We start from the raw sequence: 20,465 nt of genomic DNA, 5'->3' as shown, positions 1-20,465 counted from the left end.
CACCGCGTTTCCCAACTCAAGAAAAGTTGAAAGACGGTAAAACATTCCATCAACAAAATGACCTGATGGTAAAAAAAAAACAAATAAATGTCCGTTTTGACCCCCTGTTACCCCAAGTCCCCAACCCCTGGAGCACGAATCTGGCCTCAAATCCAAACAAACCGTTCGATATTTCATCCCCCCCCTAATGTTGATCACACACACAAAGTTTCGTTGTTTTAACATGACAAAGGTGTTTTCATCCGGTAATCATCAACAACTTTTAAAACCAGGCCGTTGTTGGGCTCGGCAGTTGTTGTGATGATCGTTTTGGTTCCTCGGAACACCGATGACGTGTTACCGGCAATGTACGATGATCATTTTTTTGGGTTTCACCTCAATTTGAAATTAAATGAGTTAAACTTTAGTTAATCAGTGAAATTTTGCCTTCTGGTGATAATGATGATGATGATGATGAATCTGATGAAATTGCTCCCTCGGACGGTCTTTGCAGGGTTCTTCCTCCGTTGACTCTTCGGGATGTCCTGGGGATACATCACCAGTCTCCTGCAGGAGATTGAAAGTCACTCGACCTACCTGGGGAAGCTTTGGTTCCTGGCCTTCCTGGTGCTTCGCGTCATGCTCACAGGTTTGGCTGGCGAGTCGATCTACTACGACGAACAAGGCTTCTTCATGTGCAACACCGTACAGCCGGGATGCACGAACGTGTGCTACGACCGGTACGCTCCTCTCTCACATGTTCGATTCGGGATCTTTCACATCATGGCGGTCGCCATTCCCACCATCCTGTACGTCGCCTTTGCTTTGCATCGCATCTCCAGGTGGGATTGGTGTTGATGGATTGAGGGAGGTTGCTATTCGCGTTGTGTGCATCCACAGCTGATACCCCTGTGTAATCTGGTCGACGCTGACCCCGTTGATGCAGCATGATGTTGCTGCCTCGTATCCTCAACGACAAAAGAGCCGGACATCGATCATGCGTAAGAAGGTCCGTTCTGAGTGTGGGAGGTCAGCAGTTCAATCTCACTGGATATCTCTCGTGCGTTCGATGTTTGGGACATTTTGTAAATTTTAACTTTAAATTCTTACATTCGAAGAGACTCCTCTTATGCGAAATTAAAGCAGAACAATCATCGTGACTCTGCGCTCCAAGCTTGCCGGCTCGATGACAGAAGACGCCATTTGCATTTTTGCCGCCTTCATCGCTCCCTGGTGTGGAATCCCGTGCAGGCACGGGCAACTTGCTGATGAGTAAAATATCGATTCACATTTTAAAATAACCTTCGACAGTGCCATGCCCTGCTCTCAAATACGGACTTCAGGTAGATTGACGGCTAACGCAGCACGCATGCGGTTCTCATTGGTACAACGTTTTGTTCTGAATGACATCATGTCAGTCAACCAATGAGAAACATTCTACGTTTGAGTGACGCTGCGTCCACTTTCCGCCGGTACTCCAGGGGCCTCCGTCTGGCCATCTCCCAGGCAGATGCCTGGCCCATCCCCATCTCCTTGAGATGCCGGTCAACCTGCTGCAACCACGAGGCACGTGGTCGGCCCGTCGGCCTCCTCCACTCACGAGGCTCCCTCGCTGAGAGAATCTGGTGAGCAGGATCAGCGTCAGGAAAACGAGTCACCTGTCCATACAGCCTCAGCTGACGCTCACGGACTATGCAGGTAACAAATCTCATTTGAGTCTCTCTCAGCAACCGCTCGTTGGACACAAAGTCCGACCAGCGATAGCCAAGGATTCTCCAAAGAGACCTGGAACCAAAGGAATGAAGTCTCTGTCTCAGATCCCTGGTCAGAGTCCAAGTCTCGCATCCATAGAGCAAGACTGGAAGCACCAAGGACATGAAGACTCGGACTTTCGTCCTCCCGCACAGGTACCGGCATTATCCGAGCAAAGACCTTGCCCGGCACTGAGAGCAGCGTCACCCCTCGGTGGTTGTCGCAGTCTTGGCTTTTTTATTTTATTTATTTTTTTCAGAGAGGGACAACAAGGACCCTCTTCCAGTCAGTTTAGATGGTACATACCCGTGTTCCAGGCAGAGCACAGAACTCCATGCAACGACACGAGTGCAGCATTTCCACCAGCCTTGAGGAGTTCAGCATGGATGCCACAGATCCCTGGAGCTTTATGTGTGTCATGAAAATGAATGAAAAACTTCGATGAGACGTTATTTTGTGGAAGCGGTGTTTTCTACCATTGTTCAGCAATTCAAGAAGCGGTGGAGTACCACCCAGAGCGGTGGAGTTCGCAATATACGTTTCTTGGCACAATTAACCTGCTCATGGTCACATATCTTTTCCACGTATCTCACAGGATTGTTGGTTGGACAGGCGACTGTGACGCGCCATGACATGTTGGAGTTGCTTCATTCATGGTTTGTGTGAATACTCGTTTGCTGTTATGAGGAGGAGGTGGGTGAGGGAGGGGAAGACAGAATTGGAGTTTGGAGGGTGGGGGAGAGCAAATATGGGACAGAGTCGGACGGTGAAGGACATTTGGTGGATGGGGGTAGGGGGGTTGTGGTTGGGGGGTGGGGTGGTGAGGGGGTTTGAAGGCTTGAAATGGAGAGGGAATTGATGTCTTCAGGTTGGCAGTGGGGAGGCGAGGACTCGGGGTTTGGAGGCTGAGGTTGAGGATATCATTTCTGAAGTCGCGTATTGACCAACTGTTCTTTGTCGTGTGCTAATCTTCACTCGTTTCGTGTGGAACCACATCACTGGCAAAACGACAGGACGTTGGGCAAAAACCTCCACGTCCTAAAGAAGAAGACAATGGAGGAGAAGATGGATCGACGTTCAACGAAGATGTGGAGCTGGAGATGCTGGAGACGTTAACGAATCAGATAGCCGTCGTCGATGACTCCGCGAAGCACGACAGAAGACGATACATCAAGAGAGACGGATTGATGACAGCGTACGTCCTGCAGCTCATCATGCGCAGCATCTTTGAGGTGGCATTCCTTATCGGTCAGTACTACGGCTACGGCTTGGAAGTTCCTGCCCTCTACCAGTGTGTCCGCGAGCCATGCAAACACCAAGTCGATTGCTTCGTCTCACGGCCAAGCGAGAAGACAATTTTCCTGTTGTTGATGTACGCCGTCGGAGGACTTTGTCTTCTGATAAGCATTGTGGAAAATGTTTCACCTGCTCATTGGGGAGGTCACTGATGCCATTTGTGTAAAGCGAATACGTGAAGATGTTGCGTTGCTCTACCAGATCAGAAATCATGGTTTCTCTGAACTACGTGGAACACCATCCGGGCTGCCATCATATACCAGCGTGGCTCGCCCTTCCTGTGATGCCAAGTGACAGGTAAGAGATGACCGTGAGATCGTTGTACATTTCTGTCCCTAAAATGTCACTTTTGGTGGTGGCCTTTTGTGACTGCCACGGGGAATTGATGAGTGATTACTCTGATATTGATGTAACGGAACGATGCAATTATATTTCGGTCCTTTATCATGACCTTTCACATGACTTTTAATTGTTAATGGTGATGTTGAGTTAATGAAATACATGATGATACGTCTGTTCAAGCGAGATCACAAATGGCCAGCTCTGTTGACACGGAGACAGATGTGCTGAGGTTGTCCCGAATCCTTCAGATCACCTGGTGAACTTTCCGCCCTTGGAACAGCTACCTGAGGATGCACTGGTAACTCACACCGAGCAGGACCTCACGTGGCCTTCCCAATAAGACGTGATCAAAAGCATTCAGGAATCATTGTGGAGCTCCGGGAAGTGGTTCGTGTGAATTTCAGCCTCGGAAGCCTCTCTGACCGGGTCATTGATCAACGTCATCCGCCTGGTGGTTTGGGTGTTTGGTTATGTTTGGTTTCAGGAAAGGGATCATTTCGCCAAATGGACGGGAGGGTTTTCACAGATTGTTTGTGTGTGTGTGTGTGTGTGTGTGTGTGTGTGTGTGTGTGTTTGTGTGTGTGTGTGTGTGTTTGTGTGTTTGTGTGTGTGTGTGTGTGTGTGTGTGTGTGTGTGTGTGTGTGTGTGTGTGTGTGTGTGTTTGTGTGTCTAGCTGTATGCGACCGCCGTTTCTCGACGACCGCCGGTCCGATCTGATTGAAACTTGCCAGGAATATTGCCGGGGCCCCGCGGATGTGCCTTTTCGAGGTTTGATATCAATCGGACGAGCGGTTCCCTAGTTACGGCCATTTATCTGTCGACCAATGACAAGACACGGTGCTATGACGTCACAATCGACGCTGGGGACCTGAGTTTGTGCCTTTTCAAGGTTTGATATTAATCGGACGAGCGGTACCCAAGTTATGGCCATTTATTCACCAAACCAATGACAGGACACGGTGCTATGACGTCACGAATGACGTCACAATTAATATATATTTATTTAGTTGTTTTTTCTTTTTTTGTGAATACATTTGTGAATACATTCACAGAGAGAGGGGCGAGAGAGGAGGGGGAAGAAAGAGGGGAGGGGGTGAGAGGGGGGGTGAAAAAATGCCCCAATTCAGTCGTCGTTTTCGCACCTCCGGGCCCGCATTCGTATTTAAAATAATGTTACTGTCACTAACTCTGCCGTTATGGCTACCATTAACCAAACTAAACATAGTACTGCCAGAAAGAATAATTCATGAAAGGAAATAAAACTCAGTAAAATTAATAATTATATCAAGATGAGAAGACAACAGAACATCAAAATAACACAAATATTTTGATCATCAAAAATAAATAAATCTCTGTGAACTTGTTTGTGTCCTGCCTTCCATTTACCTGATTTGGGGACATTCAAACACCATGTGATGTTTTCACTAAAACACTATTTTTACTAAAATCTGATCCAAATAAAATCTATTTTTACACACCCCCGTTACAATCCATAACGCGAGACCAAACATCCCCTAAAATATTACTAAATTTTGAACAGCCCGTCCCCAAACCGTGCCCCTCCCCACACCCTTTCCTCCAAACATCAACTTGATTGGTCGGCCGGGATTCCTGTTCCTCACGATCAGTGAATCCTTGGACTTGTACATCGTGTGGGCTCAAACAAATTCACTATTAAATTACTCATCGTCCCACTTGTTACACTCGCCAAACGAGAGGGTATTACATTTGGGGCCGTTTGTTTGTTTGTTTGTTTGTTTGTTTGTTTGTTTGTTTGTCTATTTGTCCACACAGAACTTTCGTGTTTTTCTCCGCAAGTGCTTGTCAGGTTGAGACAAATTTTTCAACAGAGGAGCGACTACTCCTGGAGAATGTTTTACTGGCTGTGGAGACGGTGGCCGAGTGACCGGGTAACAGAGACGGTGGCCAGGGAGATGGCGGCCGCGGAGATGGTGGCCAGGGAGATGGTGGCCGTGGAGATGGTGGGAAGACGATGATAAACAACAACAATCTGCTGTTTGATCAAACACACAAAATTTATTCGTTTTAAATTTTCATTCATGAGAACAAGAAATTGTCTTCGTCTCTCAATTTGTTGAGCGTGAGAGGTCGATGACGTCACGGGAGGCGGAGACGGTGGCCGGGCATCGTCTCCACGGTGTATAAACACGATTGGGTTTGTTTTCTCTCTTGTGAATGTTTAACACTGTGCGGTGTATAAACACGATTGGGTTTGATTTTTATGTTGTGAATATTAAACGCTGTGCGGTGTATAAACACGATTGGGTTTGATTTTTATGTTGTGAATGTTTAACGTGAGGGACAGTGTTTATCTCCCTGTCTATCTGTACAGAGTCCCGCATCGTGAGGACAGAATAACACGAAATATGAGACACAGACTCGGCACATTGCAAAGCACCGTTAACGGAAACCGGAAGTGATGTAATAACGACGGTCGTGTTGCCTCACGGTAAGTGACCAGAGGCTGCATCTCCACTTTATATTATCATTCAGGTTTTGCCTTCTGAGTTGTAATATTAATCTCATCATTATTCAGAATTTTAATCGTGTTGTAGTTTTTCTCGTTCACTCCGAACCGACATCTTGTGGTTCCTCAAAGTTTCGTATTTACTTCATGGATTGTTTGTGTTTCAGATCGTGTAATGAAGGTGAAGGTCGAATCCGAGTTCGTTGATGATTCGTTCCCTCCATACGAAGGTTGGAACCACAAACTCATTCTTCATGTTCACACAGTAGTTTATTGTTTATCAAGATAATTATAATAATAACAACAAGGTATCTGCCATCGCCAAGTTAAGCCTACCCTGGCCTCCCCCATCTTACCCTTGCTGATCGCCCATGACTTACCTCATGATCCAATAATGGCAAATGTTTGTTTCGACTGCCATTCGACCTTGACCATCAACATTCAGGGATAAAGTGTGAATTGAGAAAAAAAATTTTTAAAAAAAATTATGAAAAATGTTAAAATCTATAATTGGGCCATGACCTGAAAAAATAGGTCAAGGTTTAAAAGGTCATGTCAATGCCACGTAATTTTTATTCCCTTTACTGATGCAAAATGTCATTCCGAAAGTCCCAGCCGGATCCGAGAAAAAGTTCGGACATTGATACAGCTCGGACATTGATACAGGTCAGACATTGATACAGGTCACACATTGATACAGGTCACACATTGATACAGCTCGAACATTGATACAGGTCACACATTGATACAGGTCACACATTGATACAGGTCACACATTGATACAGCTCGAACATTGATACAGGTCACACATTGATACAGGTCACACATTGATACAGCTCGAACATTGATACAGGTCACACATTGATACAGGTCACACATTGATACAGGTCACACATTGATACAGGTCAGACATTGATACAGGTCAGACATTGATACAGGTCACACATTGACACAGCTCGAACATTGATACAGGTCACACATTGATACAGGTCACACATTGATACAGCTCGAACATTGATACAGGTCACACATTGATACAGGTCACACATTGATACAGGTCACACATTGATACAGCTCGAACATTGATACAGGTCACACATTGATACAGGTCACACATTGATACAGCTCGAACATTGATACAGGTCACACATTGATACAGGTCACACATTGATACAGGTCACACATTGATACAGGTCAGACATTGATACAGGTCACACATTGACACAGTTCGAACATTGATACAGGTCACACATTGATACAGGACACACATTGATACAGGTCACACATTGATTCAGGTCAGACATTGATAAAGGTCTGATGTGGATTTTTTAAACCCACCTTGTTGTGATCGTTGTCCTCCTGAAGGATTCTAACCGGCCGATTGTGGAATCCTATTTGACTTCAGACAGAGTTTAACGTTTGTCCGATTTGATTATAAAATCCTACAAAAAAACCCTATCGACACTGATAAAACTGATGTCCACACAAGTCCTTCCTTGTGAAACAATTTATTTCCTAATTATACATCATACACTTCTCACCTTTGTACAATGAACTTAAAAAATCCCCATTTGTTTGCAATATTATTCTTACTTTAGTTAACAGTTAAACCAACCCGATTCAATTCACTTCTACATTACATCAGAGAGTTTTAGTCTAACTTGGTACTTGGTCAGTTCCAAGGAGTACGAGCCACTGAGAAACTATACTTCCTCACGTGCTCGTACTGAGAACAATGTGCCTTTCAAAATATTTATACTTCCATGAGAAAGAGGTTGGGGGATATTCACCCAGACTGTAGACGTGTCCTTTAGACAAAAAGCCACTTCGTACATTTTCTAAGCAAAGGTTCATTTATCAGCTCGGTCACTCTGCTCCAGAACAACACATTTCTTATCATTTAGGGCAAAAGTCTTTTGGCCAGAAATGACAGCCAATTCAATTTGCAGCATAAAAGTTACATTTCTGAAACTCCATTTGTTACAATTTAAAATACATTAATATAAATTTTTCCCCCACAGGTCAGCCAATGATACAGGTCAGACATTGATACAGGTCAGACATTGATACAGGTCAGACATTGATACAGGTCAGACACTGATATGGGTCAGACATTGATACAGGTCACACATTGATACAGCTCGAACATTGATACAGGTCAGACATTGATACAGTTCAGACATTGATACAGCTCGGACATTGATACAGGTCAGACATTGATTCAGGTCAGACATTGATACAGTTCAGACATTGATACAGCTCGAACATTGATACAGGTCAGACATTGATACAGGTCACACATTGACACAGCTCGGACATTGATACAGGTCAGACATTGATACAGCTCGGACATTGATACAGGTCAGACATTGATACAGCTCGGACATTGATACAGCTTAGACATTGACACAGCTCATACATTGATACAGCTCAGACATTGATACAGCTTGGACATTGATACACCTCCGACATTGACACAGCTCATACATTGATACACCTCGGACATTGACACAGCTCATACATTGATACACCTCGGACATTGACACAGCTCATACATTGATACACCTCGGACATTGATGCAGCTCATACATTGACACAGCTCATACATTGATACACCTCGGACATTGATACAGCTCATACATTGATACAGCTCGGACATTGATACAGCTGATACATTGATACAGCTCATACATTGATACAGCTCATACATTTATACAGCTCATACATTGATACAGCTCATACATTGATACACCTCGGACATTGATACAGCTCATACATTGATACAGCTCAGACATTTATACAGCTCATACATTGATACAGCTCATACATTGATACAGCTGATACATTTATACAGCTCATACATTGATACAGCTCATACATTGATACACCTCGGACATTGATACAGCTCATACATTGATACAGCTCAGACATTGACACAGCTCATTCATTGATACAGCTCGGACATTGAGACAGCTTGGACATTGATACACCTCGGACATTGACACAGCGCATACATTGATACAACTCGGACATTGATACAGCTTGGGCATTGATACACCTCGGACATTGACACAGCGCATACATTGATACAACTCGGAGATTGATACAGCTTGGGCATTGATACACCTCGGACATTGACACAGGTCATACATTGATACACCTTGGACATTGACACAGCTCATTCATTGATACAGCTCGGACATTGATACAGCTTGGACATTGATACACCTCGGACATTGACACAGCACATACATTGATACAACTCGGACATTGATACAGCTTGGGCATTGATACACCTTGGACATTGACACAGCTCATACATTGATGCAGCTCGGACATTGATACAGCTCAGACATTGATGCAGGTCGGACATTGGTACAGGTCGGACATTGATACAGCTCAGACATTGATACAGCTCATACATTGACACAGCTCATACATTGGCACAGCTCAGACATTGACACAGCTCAGACATTGATGCAGGTCAGACATTGGTACAGCTCTGACATCGATACACCTTGGACATTGACACAGCTCAAACAATGATACACCTCAGACATTGATACAGCTCAAACATTGATACAGCTCGAACATTGATACACCTCAAACATTGATACACCTCAAACATTGATACACCTCAGACATTGATACAACTCAAACATTGATACAGCTCAAACATTGATACAGCTCGAATATTGAGACAGCTCAGACATTTATACAGCTCAGACACTGATACAGCTCAGACACTGTTACAGCTCAGACACTGATACAGCTTCGACACTGATACAGCTCGGACACTGATACAGCTCAGACACTGGTACAGCTCGGACACTGATACAGCTTGGACATTTTGGAAATTGTGAGTGCAGGAGGAAAAAAACCCCCAAAAAAACCTAGATGATGGTTTCGTCCTCTTAGGGGTCGAAGAAACACTGTGATACCATGAAAAAATGGGGGTGCTCATTGTGAAAACATCTCCGACAACATCAATCAGCCTTCCCCTATCCTATAGAACAGGGGTTGGGAACGTGTGGCTCGCGAGCCAGGTATGGCTCTTTTGATGATTGCATCTGGCTCGCAGATAAAATTGGAGTTTGAAACTTGGAAAGCCCAATATTTCTCGCAGAAGCTTTACCTATAGTTTGAATGGTGTCGTGCTTCATTCACGTGCAGGGCTGAACTTGGCAGAAGGAGAGAAGAAAAAACACCTCCGAATTGTCTGAAGCGGTTTTTGTTTCGTCCAGTCATGCGGCCGACGCGACTAGTGATTGCGGTTCCTCCAATGACGTGCCGCCGCCGAGACGCGTCACGGAATTCATCTCGACCAATCACGCGCCACCGCTGAGGCGACTCGTGATTTCGGTTCCTCCAATGACGTGCCGCCGCCGAGACGCGTCACGGAATTCATCTCGACCAATCACGCGCCACCGCTGAGGCGACAGCATCCCAGAGTCGGCCGGCCGTGCCGCACCTCTCGAGTATGTCAGCCCGTGCGCAGGCCAGCCAGACTCACTTGGGTCAACATCTCCCTCTCTCTCATTTGCTCAAAGCTAACCCTTCGACGAAGAAGATGGCGAAAAGAAAAAAAGATGAGGAGTATCGTACATTTCAGGACGAATGGGCCGAAGAATTCGCCTTTGTGGAGAGAGCAGGTTCTGTGGTGTGTCTAATTTGCAATGACAAAATTGCATCGATGAAACGGTCGAATATGAAGCAGCACTTCGACACGCGCCATGCTACCTTTGCATCAAAATACCCTGCGGGAGACAGCAGAAAGAAAGCGTGCCAAGAGCTACTGAGCAGGGTGCAAGCCAGCCAGCAGCAACTCCGCGTATGGACCCGGCAAGGTGACTATAATTCCGCCAGCTTTGCTGGATCTTTAGCAATAGTGAGGAACGGAAAACCATTCACAGATGGCGAGTATGCAAAAACGTTCATGCTGGATGTAGTCAATGAACTTTTTGATGATCTTCCGAACAAAGACAAGATAATCAAACGGATACAAGACATGCCTCTATCGGCAAGAGCTGGTCATGATCGTACCATCATGATGGCAAACCAGGTGGAGGAAACGCAAGTGAAGGACATAAATACAGCGCCGTTTTTTTCCCTGGCTTTGGATGAGTCAACAGACGTAAGCAATTTGTCGCAGTTCAGTGTGATTGCAAGATATGCTGCTGGTGATACACTGCGTGAAGAAAGTCTTGCTGTTCTGCCAATAAAAGGGTCCACAAGAGGCGAGTATTTATTCAAGTCTTTCATGGAGTTCGCTCAAGAAAAAAATCTACCTATGGATAAACTTATCTCGGTGTGTACTGATGGTGCTCCGTGTATGGTGGGGAAAAACAAAGGATTTGTGGCGCTTCTCCGTGAACATGAAAATAGACCCATCCTAAGTTTCCATTGCATTCTACACCAGGAGGCACTTTGTGCTCAGATGTGTGATGGGCAGCTTGGCGAAGTGATGTCGCTGGTCATTCGTGTGATCAACTTTATTGTTGCCCGAGCCTTAAATGGTCGCCAGTTTAAAACACTGCTGGATGAAGTTGGAAATAACTATCATCGTCTGCTTTTGCACAGCAATGTGCGTTGGTTGTCAAGAGGGAAGGTGCTTAGCCGTTTTGCGGCTTGTCTGAACGAAATCCGGACTTTCCTTGAAATGAAAGGGATTGAGCATCCTGAGCTAGCCGAAACTGAGTGGCTCCTCAAGTTTTACTATCTCGTGGATATGACTGAACATCTGAACCAGCTCAACGTGAAAATGCAAGGCATTGGAAATACAGTGTTATCCCTTCAACAAGCTGTGTTTGCTTTTGAAAACAAGCTGGAGCTCTTTATCATGGATCTTGAAACAGGTCGTTTACTACATTTTGAAAAACTGAGACAATTTAAAGATGCATGCACAGCAAGTGAGCCCACTCAAAACTTTGATCTCCACCAGTTAGCTGGCTTCACATCCAGTCTCCTACAGTCATTCAAAGCATGCTTTGGAGAATTTCGTGAGCACACTCGTCTTTTAAAGTTCATCACCCATCCAAACGAGTGTTCACTGAACACAGCCGACCTGAGTTACATTCCTGGTGTCTCCGTCAGAGATTTTGAAGCAGAAGTGGCTGACCTGAAGGCCTCAGACATGTGGGTGAATAAGTTCAAGTCACTGAATGAAGATTTGGAAAGAATCGCACGACAGAAAGCGGAGTTGGCGAGCAAGCACATGTGGACAGAAATGAAAAAACTTCAACCCGAAGACCAGCTGATTATCAAAACTTGGAACGCGCTTCCTGTCACATACCTCACACTGCAGCGTGTGAGTATTGCTGTATTGACCTTGTTTGGATCTACGTATGCATGTGAGCAGTCATTCTCACATCTTAAAAACATCAAGTCCAACCTACGATCACGTCTAACGGATGAAAGCCTCAACGCTTGCATGAAGCTTAACCTCACCAAGTACCAACCAGACTACAAAGCCATCAGCAAATCCATGCAGCACCAGAAGTCCCATTAATGGTGAGTATTATAACAACATTATTTAAAAGAATAAATTCAGAGGCTTATTATACTCACATTTAGTTGAATTCAGTCTTAAAATATATTATATGGCTCTCACTGAAATAGATTTCCAAATATTTTGCTTTAATGGCTCTCTGAGTCAAAAACCTTCCCGACCCCTGCTATAGAAGGAAGTTTAATAATAACTAGAGCAGCACTCATTCGAGCGCATGCCTCCACCAGGCTGAACAGTTTACATTTTGTATCCCACTGATACGCCGGATCTGGATTCAGACCTGAACCAAAATCTAATCGGCTTGTTCTTGTCATCTACCCAACTCATCCACCTCGTTTTCTCATAACTCGTCCACAACATTTTGAGATATCGTGCCACATATCATTGTTCGCCCTATCAATGGTGAAGAACCACTTGATAAAGTCTCGTATCTGGATCTTCAACAAAGTTTCATCCTCATCCATCCACAACCATTTGATGTTCCTGATCACAGACAAACAAAAAGACAGGTGTGAAAACATAACGTCCGTCCACCTTCGGTGCCAGAGGTGATAACTGGAGAGTTCATAGAACACATTACCTCAAACAGTGTTCATTCAAAACATCTCGTTCGTGCTGCACTACCCTCGTGTTCACAGGAGGAACCAAGTAATGCTTCTTATGAAGGGAAACCGTCCCATGTCAAGGGAGGGGAGCACTTCATGCTAACATTGATTGCTGCAGGAGTCTGCTTCAAACAATACCGCCATTGCATACTTGTACGGCACAAGAACGGAACTCAAGCTCAGAGCTAATGAGAAAAACCTTTCAAGAAAACATCAACAAAAAGCTGGAATTTGTTTTGAAAGCCATTAATTAGATGTATTGTCCGATGTATGTTCCAACTTTCAGTTCGTTTCAATGATTAGCCTTTGAGATATGAGCACCGACACATTTCAGACGGACGGATGGACACCAACGTGAATTTTGAGGTTTTTCATTCGAAACTCTACAATGCCGAAATGGATGTTACTGAAAGGATTTTGTTCTGAAATTTGCGGCCAATTCCGTGCAGTCGAAGCCGAGAAACGAATTTTCAGTCCTTATGTTGAAGCTGCGTACAGAGAAACCGTCCCATATCAAGAGAGGGACGCTTTGTGCCTCCCTTGATACAGGATTTCAATTGAAATAAAATAACAAGTATGAAGACGCCGATGGTTCACGAGCGATATTTGACGATGTAGATTGTTTCAGAAGTCAAGGATGAGACAATGTTATAATGTTTGACCAAGTTATAAAAATGATCAACATGATGTGGTACGGGTGACAGGTTATTCGCTGCAAAATGTCGAAAACCCGGTTTCGTTCAACAACTTTCAAAATTTGACCTTTGCATAACCTGTAAAGGTCACAAAACAATGTTGTGGACATTAAAATATGGAAACAGGATACGTGCTATAGCTTATTGGAGTTAATACGTAAAAGAAGGTCGAAAACCCGGTTCGATTCCCACAACTTTGAAAATTTGACCTTTGTGAACTTTAAAGGTCAAAGGTCAAGGATGATGACCTTTGGTGCAAAACTTCCTCTGGAATATTCCAGGAACAATATAACGTCATATAGGCTATATGGCATTTCACACTCCTCGGATTATCCATACTTTGATGAAATCAGCGTAAAAACAAACTTGAAGGGGGTGCAACGGGCAAGGTGTTCGAGATAGAGCAAAATAGTTTCAAGACTTTCGGTGGGGAATGACCTCAAGATTATGCATAAAAAATATTTTCATCCGAGCTCAAAGTTTGGGTGGTCGTATAATTTTTTTTGTCAAAATTTGATATTTTCTAAGTTCGTGACCTTGTGACCTTGACCTTGGGACGAAAATGAAAAATCGAGCTCCGTGGGGCTATGCAAGTGCCATTGGGCTAACCAAATAATGAAACCCCTGCCAGATTCGACAAACCCCTCGGAGAAGATGGATTTTTATGTCAAAATTCGCAATTTTCTAAGTTCGTGACCTTGTGACCTTGACCTTGGGACGAAAATGAAAAATCGAGCTCCGTGGGGCTATGCAGGGGCCATTGGGGTAACCAAATACTGAACCCCCTGCCAGATTCGACAAACCCCCTTGGAGAAGATGCAAATTGAAATCGGCTACCCCCTAAAAACATTTTTCGCAATTTTCTAAGTTCGTGACCTTGTGACCTTGACCTTGTGACCTTGACCTTGGGACGAAAATGAAAAATCGAGCTCTGTGGGGCTATGCAGGTGCCATTGGGGTAACCAAATACCGAAACCCCTGTCAGATTCGACAAACCCCCTCGGAGAAGATGCAAATTGAAATCGGCTACCCCCTAAAAAGACATGTTTTTTGGGCGTGGCTCCGCCTATAATGGGCGCACCACGTCCATTCTCAGGAAAACAGAACTTGATCATGATATAAACCTCCCACCAAAATTTTATCAGGATCGGATTGAAACCCACGGAGCTATGCTCGGGACAGACAGACAGACAGACAAGCCGGTAGGCGGACATGGGTAGTCGGCCGTTGCTAGGCAACGGAGGGGTCCATAGCAACGGTTCTTTCTCACATATAACAAGGACATACCATGAACCTCCCATACCAGTTTCATGTACATCTGACTCATAGTCTCTGAGATATAACGAACTTCGTTTTTTTATTGTTTTCAACCAGGGTTCATTCAAAGTCTATCTTCTCCGACAGTTTTCATAGGATCCGGCTGGAAATTTTTGACAATATGGCTGAATGTACTGCCCACAGTTGCTCGTGGCCCGATGATGTTTGATTTTCGAAAAAATAAATTATTTATGATTTTTCAAAAATTTCAAAGTCCCGTTGCTTGGCAATGGTGGTGTCCAAAGCAACGGTTCTCATTTGCATACAACTAGGTCATGGTATGAACCTGCAGACCAAGTTTCATCGAAATCGCCATTGTATTAACTGAAATCGCCATTTTAAATACTGATAAGGGAAGAACAAATCTCAAAAAAAAAAAAAAAATTTTCGACGAGATCGACAACCCAACAGACAGACACACACCAATAACGAATATAGTGGTCACTTATTTTTTTCGTGAAATTTTTTTTTAGTGAACCAATTGTTTGAAACATCGTAAAAAAAAAAAAATCTGGAAATTTAACGCGAGTGAAGCACGATGAAGATAGGGCCGAGTGTTGCCGTCGTTGCACACGCTGGCTCTGGTCTTCCCATGATGGAATGACAGGGACGAACTTCCTTTTACTCTCCACTATGCTTAACCAGTAGAGTCAGACAACCGGACAGTTTGGAAAAAGTTATTTATTATGATTTGTAAAGAGCACGTGTATACAAGCAGTGTCACGATCGAGAAATCCTTATGCTACGCACGTAAGCCCCCTCCTCGTCAGTCACTTGTCACAGATATGAACAGGTGCCACAGTCATTCAGGGAAAGAGAAGAAAGAGGGAAAGGGAGAGGAGAGAAGAAGAGCCGGCAGGTTTACATGGGTTCAAATAAGAGGGGGGTGAAATGTGCAATGCAATCTGTTTTGAGAGTTGTGAAGGGTGAATACGTGTGGTGTTCGATTAATTGGTGTGAGTGAGGTGTGACAATCAGTGAGCCCTGAAAAGGACGGTTGATGATGTGTGTTGATTGCTCGTGCGTCCAGAGGGAATGAGGTGGAACGGAGATAGAGGAGAAAGTTCGTAAGTCAGTGTGTTTGGACGACGTGACCAGGAACTCTCTGCTGGATCTGTCCTTCTGCCTGGTGTTGGACTTCACTCACTTGTGCTTGTTCTCCAGACACCAGCCCGTGTGGTCTCTCCATTCCCAGGTGTACTTTGTTCGGGACTCTGGTTTCGACTTTTAGAAGCCCCGTTCTGCGCTCCACCAGACACGCGCTCTTCTCATTTTTCCCTTCTCTGCACCGCACTTGCACGTCATTTGTACCTCCTCACTTACGCACCGGAGACACCCCGAGTTTTCCTCCCTCTTTCCCCAACTGAATATTGCTCTTGTTTTAAAACCTTTTATTATTGTGCCACATGCCCTTTCCTCACCATAATTATTAATAAACCTGCTTATATGATAAATGTACCCAGCTCGTTCTGTCTTTTTCCTGTTGGTTCAGCGTAGTCCACACACACGTTTGCCTGGAAGTTCTGTACCACTAATTTGCTTTTAGTAGCTGGTGTGTACCTGGCAGCCCCGCTTGACTGTACCTGCTACGTTAAGTTAACACAAGTACGCATCGAGGGCACGGAACTCGCTTGGTGTGGTCAATCCACCGGAAACTGGCAGGATTGGTGGTACCAATCAGCATTCGTGGTTGCTTAGCAACTCGCTGGCATGCAGTTTTCTGTGCCCGGCGGCCTCAGGAACGGGCATTCTGGAGGGACCCGAGGGCTTCCCCTCGTCGCGAGCCTCGAACCCCGGATCCACAACAATATCAACAACCAAAGTTGTCTTTTTGGAACACCCTGTAGATCTTTCACCATCTATCATTTTTGGCCTTATTTCCTCGGTTAAGGATAAGTTTAAGTTAACGTGGTTAATTTGAGTAAAGCTATCTGATTCAATTGGGCACAGTGACTTGTGTGATTGTGACAATATCTTGATTCAATCATGTTGAAGTAAATTATATTTTTTATGATGTTTTTTTTTTTCAGATCATGTTGTGAAAGTGAAGATCAAATCTGAGATCGTGGATGAATCGTCCTTTCAAGACAAAGGTGTGAACCTGATTTTTTTTTTATCATAAACTAGCGTGGACCGCTTGCTACGCTCGCCTCTCCACACGTCTTTGCAGAGACTGACGTCACAGATTTACTGTGTTGTCATGATTTACACCAATCATCATCCAAACATTAATTTTCTTCAAATTCATTTGTAACGTTGGTGATATTTATTATATTTACTTGAAATTTCAGCTGTGATATAAGAAGGTCCAAGTGGTCGAAGTGGTCAAGGGTCGAAGCTCTCTAATCTATCTGAAGGGTGTAAGGGGTCCAAATAGTGTCAAGATCTGAGGGGTCTTTTGGGTCTTTGGCTTTTGGGTCTTCGGGAGCTTCAGCATCTTTTTGGGTATTTTTGGGTCTCTGTGGTTTTTGGGTCTTGGGGTCTTTAGGGTCTTCTGGGTCATATGTGAGTACATGTACATGCACATGTGAAATACAGTTTTTTTGTAAATCCCAGATACCTGACCTCACCTGTGTTTGGGGCTTTGTTTTGAACCTGCGCTTGAGGAGCATTAAATTAAAGTCTTTTAAGTTTAGAATTATTCTCACTCAGAGTTGAACGTCATCGTAATCACAAGATATTTTAACCCTCGCCGAGGGAGAGGGTATTGTGTTTGGGTCCGTTCGTTTGTCTGTCAGTCTTTGTTTGTCCGCACAGAACTTCCTTAAAATTCCCTGGTTTCCTTCCTGAAAGTCCCTGCAGTACCATCTTGTTTACCCCGTGTACCCCGCCCCATCCCTCTCCCTTCCACGGATCTCCTGTTGTCTTTGTTCCCCACTATTTTGTGCTTCCCTCTCCCACCCCTCTTGTTTCCTGTCTTGTGATATGTTCTGTGTATTCGGTCTTACACGAGCCTTGACTTGGTGAACAAAAAAATAAACAATGACAATCAGTCACAAAGTGACTAAAGTGGCAAAGACTCCTGCTTGGTTGAGGCAGAAGTCTGTGTGGCCACTCCGAGCAGCCGGAATGTGTGATGACAAGTATAATGACAGCACCTTCTCCAGTGAGGAAGGGGATCCCTGCCTCATGAGATGACAGCTGTCCACACCAAAGAAAAAAGGTGTCGCCTGTTCCACAACCAACAACTACTCGGTTCCAGATAAATCGGAGAAAAATATATTAACAGAGCGTGAGCTTAGAGGAGAAGGAAATCATCCTCCACTGCAAAGTGTATTCTACGCATAAAGCATGGGGGACTTACGGTGGAGGAGAAAGATTCATGAACCAATTGAAGCAAACAAAGCTGTCAGCCAAGACCGACCGAAATTGACAACTGCAGGACGATGACCTGTAACTGCAAGTTCCATGGCCGAAATTCAATTCAACAGCATCAATGAAGGAAAAATACTTCACCCCAGAAAGAATAAAGGAAATAACTGACAAAGCAAGACAACAAGCAATGGAACACAAAAATCGGATGACCCAAGGAGAGGGAATCAGCGTAAAAATGAAATACTGGACAAAGAAGGAAAAATGGACCTTAATATGGGCAATGGGACATTCCAAACGAAAAGGTGTGAGAAAAGGAAGTGTGAACACCTGGGAACAGATATTCTGAAGACGATGCCCTGATAAAGTTAATTTTAATCAAGCAACACTGAACTCAAAGAAAAACAAGATCATCCAAGGGAAAATATTCACAAAGGAGGAACTAAGAGTCAGAGATGAACAAACTGATGAGGGAAAAAGAAATGACCGACCACATGTAAATATTGACCAACCACCTGTAAATGGTGACCAACCACCTGTAAATGGTGACCGACCACCTATAAATGGTGACAACCACCTGTAAATGGTGACCGACCACCTATAAATGGTGACCGACCACCTGTAAATAGTGACCGACCACCTATAAATGGTGACCGTCCACCTGTAAATGGTGACCGACCACCTGTAAATGGTGACCGACCACCTATAAATGATGACCGACTACCTGTAAATGGTGACACCACCTGTAAATGGTCACCGACCACCTGTAAATGGTCACCGACCACCTGTAAATAGTGACCGACCACCTGTAAATGGTGACCGACCACCTGTAAATAGTGACCGACTACCTGTAAATGGTGACCGACCACCTGTAAATGGTCACCGACCACCTGTAAATAGTGACCGACCACCTGTAAATGGTGACCGACCACCTGTAAATAGTGACCGACCACCTGTAAATGGTGACCGACCACCTGTAAATAGTGACCGACCACCAACGTCACAATTTGGGTTTTTGAGGCTACGGCTGGTTCTCTCCAGGGGTCTCTGCTGACTTTCTCAAAGATAAGTTTCCGGTCGTTGTTCATCGCGTTTTGACTTCATTTTGTTGCCTCCGTGTTTACTGTGTGTTCCCAGTTCGGTTTTGTTTCAAAACTTGTGATATTTGGTGAGTTTTCGTCGATCTTGTCATGTCAGGTTTCCCCGTCGATGTGCTCAATGGTGTTTATTTCTATTTTCTCCTCATTGCCATCAGTTTCTATTTTCTCCACTTTTCCCTCCACCCTCCATCTATCCCTCCCAACTATACCCTCTGTTTCATATCTTATAATATAAAAATACAAAAAAACCTTTTCCCTTCTCACCTTCCTGTGTGTTTTATACCCCACGTAACCACGTGACTTCCTGTACCGACGCCTCTTCTTCTTTCTCTGCCCTGCCAATCCCACTCTCATCGTGAAGGTATTCACCACACACCTTCAGAACCTTTTCTTCAAACTTTTCCTTCGCTCTTCCCCCCTCTTCCCGAAACAACAACAACAACAACAACAACAACAACATCAAAACAATGGTCTCTCACAATGATTCAACTTCTCTTCACTCGGTTCTGCTTCTTCAAAATCTTGTGTTCAATTCGACCTTTCTTTCATCCAGTGTCGAGAAATTCCATCTGTTACAACGTTTCCTTTCTCCACTCTGTTAATTCTTCTGCGCTCCATCCATCGTACAATGTATTTAAAGGAATCTCTGATCTAAAAATTTAATAAATCCCATTTTCCAACGATTGTTCATCTTTCATCATTAATTGTTCTTTTTTTTCCAACTTCAGTGCAAATTCATCCACCTCCTTAAATCTACCTCCTCCTCACTTCTTCCCTGTAATACCCCCTCCCTACTCCTATCTTTCCCCCCATCCGAGCATCTCTCCACTGTCCTCTCAATCACTAACAGGTCCTCCTATGGTATCCCAAACTGTGTGGTTTTCAAACATCTGTGTTCTCCGTTCCAACCTCACAAATGTCTCACACTCTCATTCAGCGCACTCCTCGATATCTCGAACACGCTCTCCCTTTCCTTTCATCACATCTCCCCCTTTTCCCACCCCCCGCAAAGCAAACTTCTCTGTCTTCCCCCTCCAAGCTTCCCCCTCAATTGTCCCCGCTTACCGCTCC

At 44.4% G+C, this 20,465-nt stretch overlaps 2 protein-coding genes across 10 annotated transcripts in view; both read left to right on the top strand.

Moving 5' to 3' along the window:
- The first annotated feature begins 519 nt into the window (after positions 1–519).
- LOC147008413 (gap junction gamma-1 protein-like) lies at positions 520–3,179 on the top strand. Its single transcript, XM_085865095.1, has 3 exons — positions 520–719; positions 926–980; positions 2,745–3,179. Exons 1-3 carry the CDS (start codon positions 520–522, stop codon positions 3,177–3,179), a joined length of 690 nt encoding a protein of 229 aa, XP_085721221.1.
- A 4-nt stretch (positions 3,180–3,183) lies between these two features.
- The window catches only part of LOC147008410 (uncharacterized), a 51,204-nt gene continuing 33,922 nt past the window's right edge, over positions 3,184–20,465 (top strand). For 4 of the 9 annotated variants that reach the window (XM_085865046.1, XM_085865045.1, XM_085865041.1 and 1 more), the window contains exons 1-5: positions 3,184–3,324; positions 3,550–3,667; positions 5,723–5,839; positions 6,025–6,087; positions 17,013–17,075. In XM_085865046.1, the coding sequence (XP_085721172.1) occupies positions 6,033–6,087; positions 17,013–17,075 (118 nt within the window). In that variant the 5' untranslated portion in view covers positions 3,184–3,324; positions 3,550–3,667; positions 5,723–5,839; positions 6,025–6,032. Of the gene's footprint in view, positions 3,325–3,549; positions 3,757–5,722; positions 5,840–6,024; positions 6,088–17,012; positions 17,076–20,465 lie in introns of all 9 variants that reach the window. The other 5 variants (XM_085865042.1, XM_085865037.1, XM_085865038.1 and 2 more) reach the window with 4 other exon arrangements.

Source organism: Eptatretus burgeri, chromosome 19 (genome assembly GCF_056783735.1).
Source record: "Eptatretus burgeri isolate ZD-2024b chromosome 19, Ebu_testis_v1, whole genome shotgun sequence".
Lineage (NCBI taxonomy): Eukaryota > Metazoa > Chordata > Myxini > Myxiniformes > Myxinidae > Eptatretus > Eptatretus burgeri.
Note: the sequence above shows the minus strand (reverse complement) of the source record. Positions and strands in the feature narration are given on the sequence as shown.

What these genes read in the sequence shown, in the direction of transcription:
- LOC147008413 (XM_085865095.1), top strand. Translation starts at nt 520, where the DNA reads ATGTCCTGGGGATACATCACCAGTCTCCTGCAGGAGATTGAAAGTCAC. An exon ending in ACGAACGTGTGCTACGACCG is followed by an intron (nt 720 to 925) that starts GTACGCTCCTCT and finishes CCGTTGATGCAG; the next exon opens with CATGATGTTGCTGCCTCGTA. An exon ending in GAGCCGGACATCGATCATGC is followed by an intron (nt 981 to 2,744) that starts GTAAGAAGGTCC and finishes GCAAAACGACAG; the next exon opens with GACGTTGGGCAAAAACCTCC.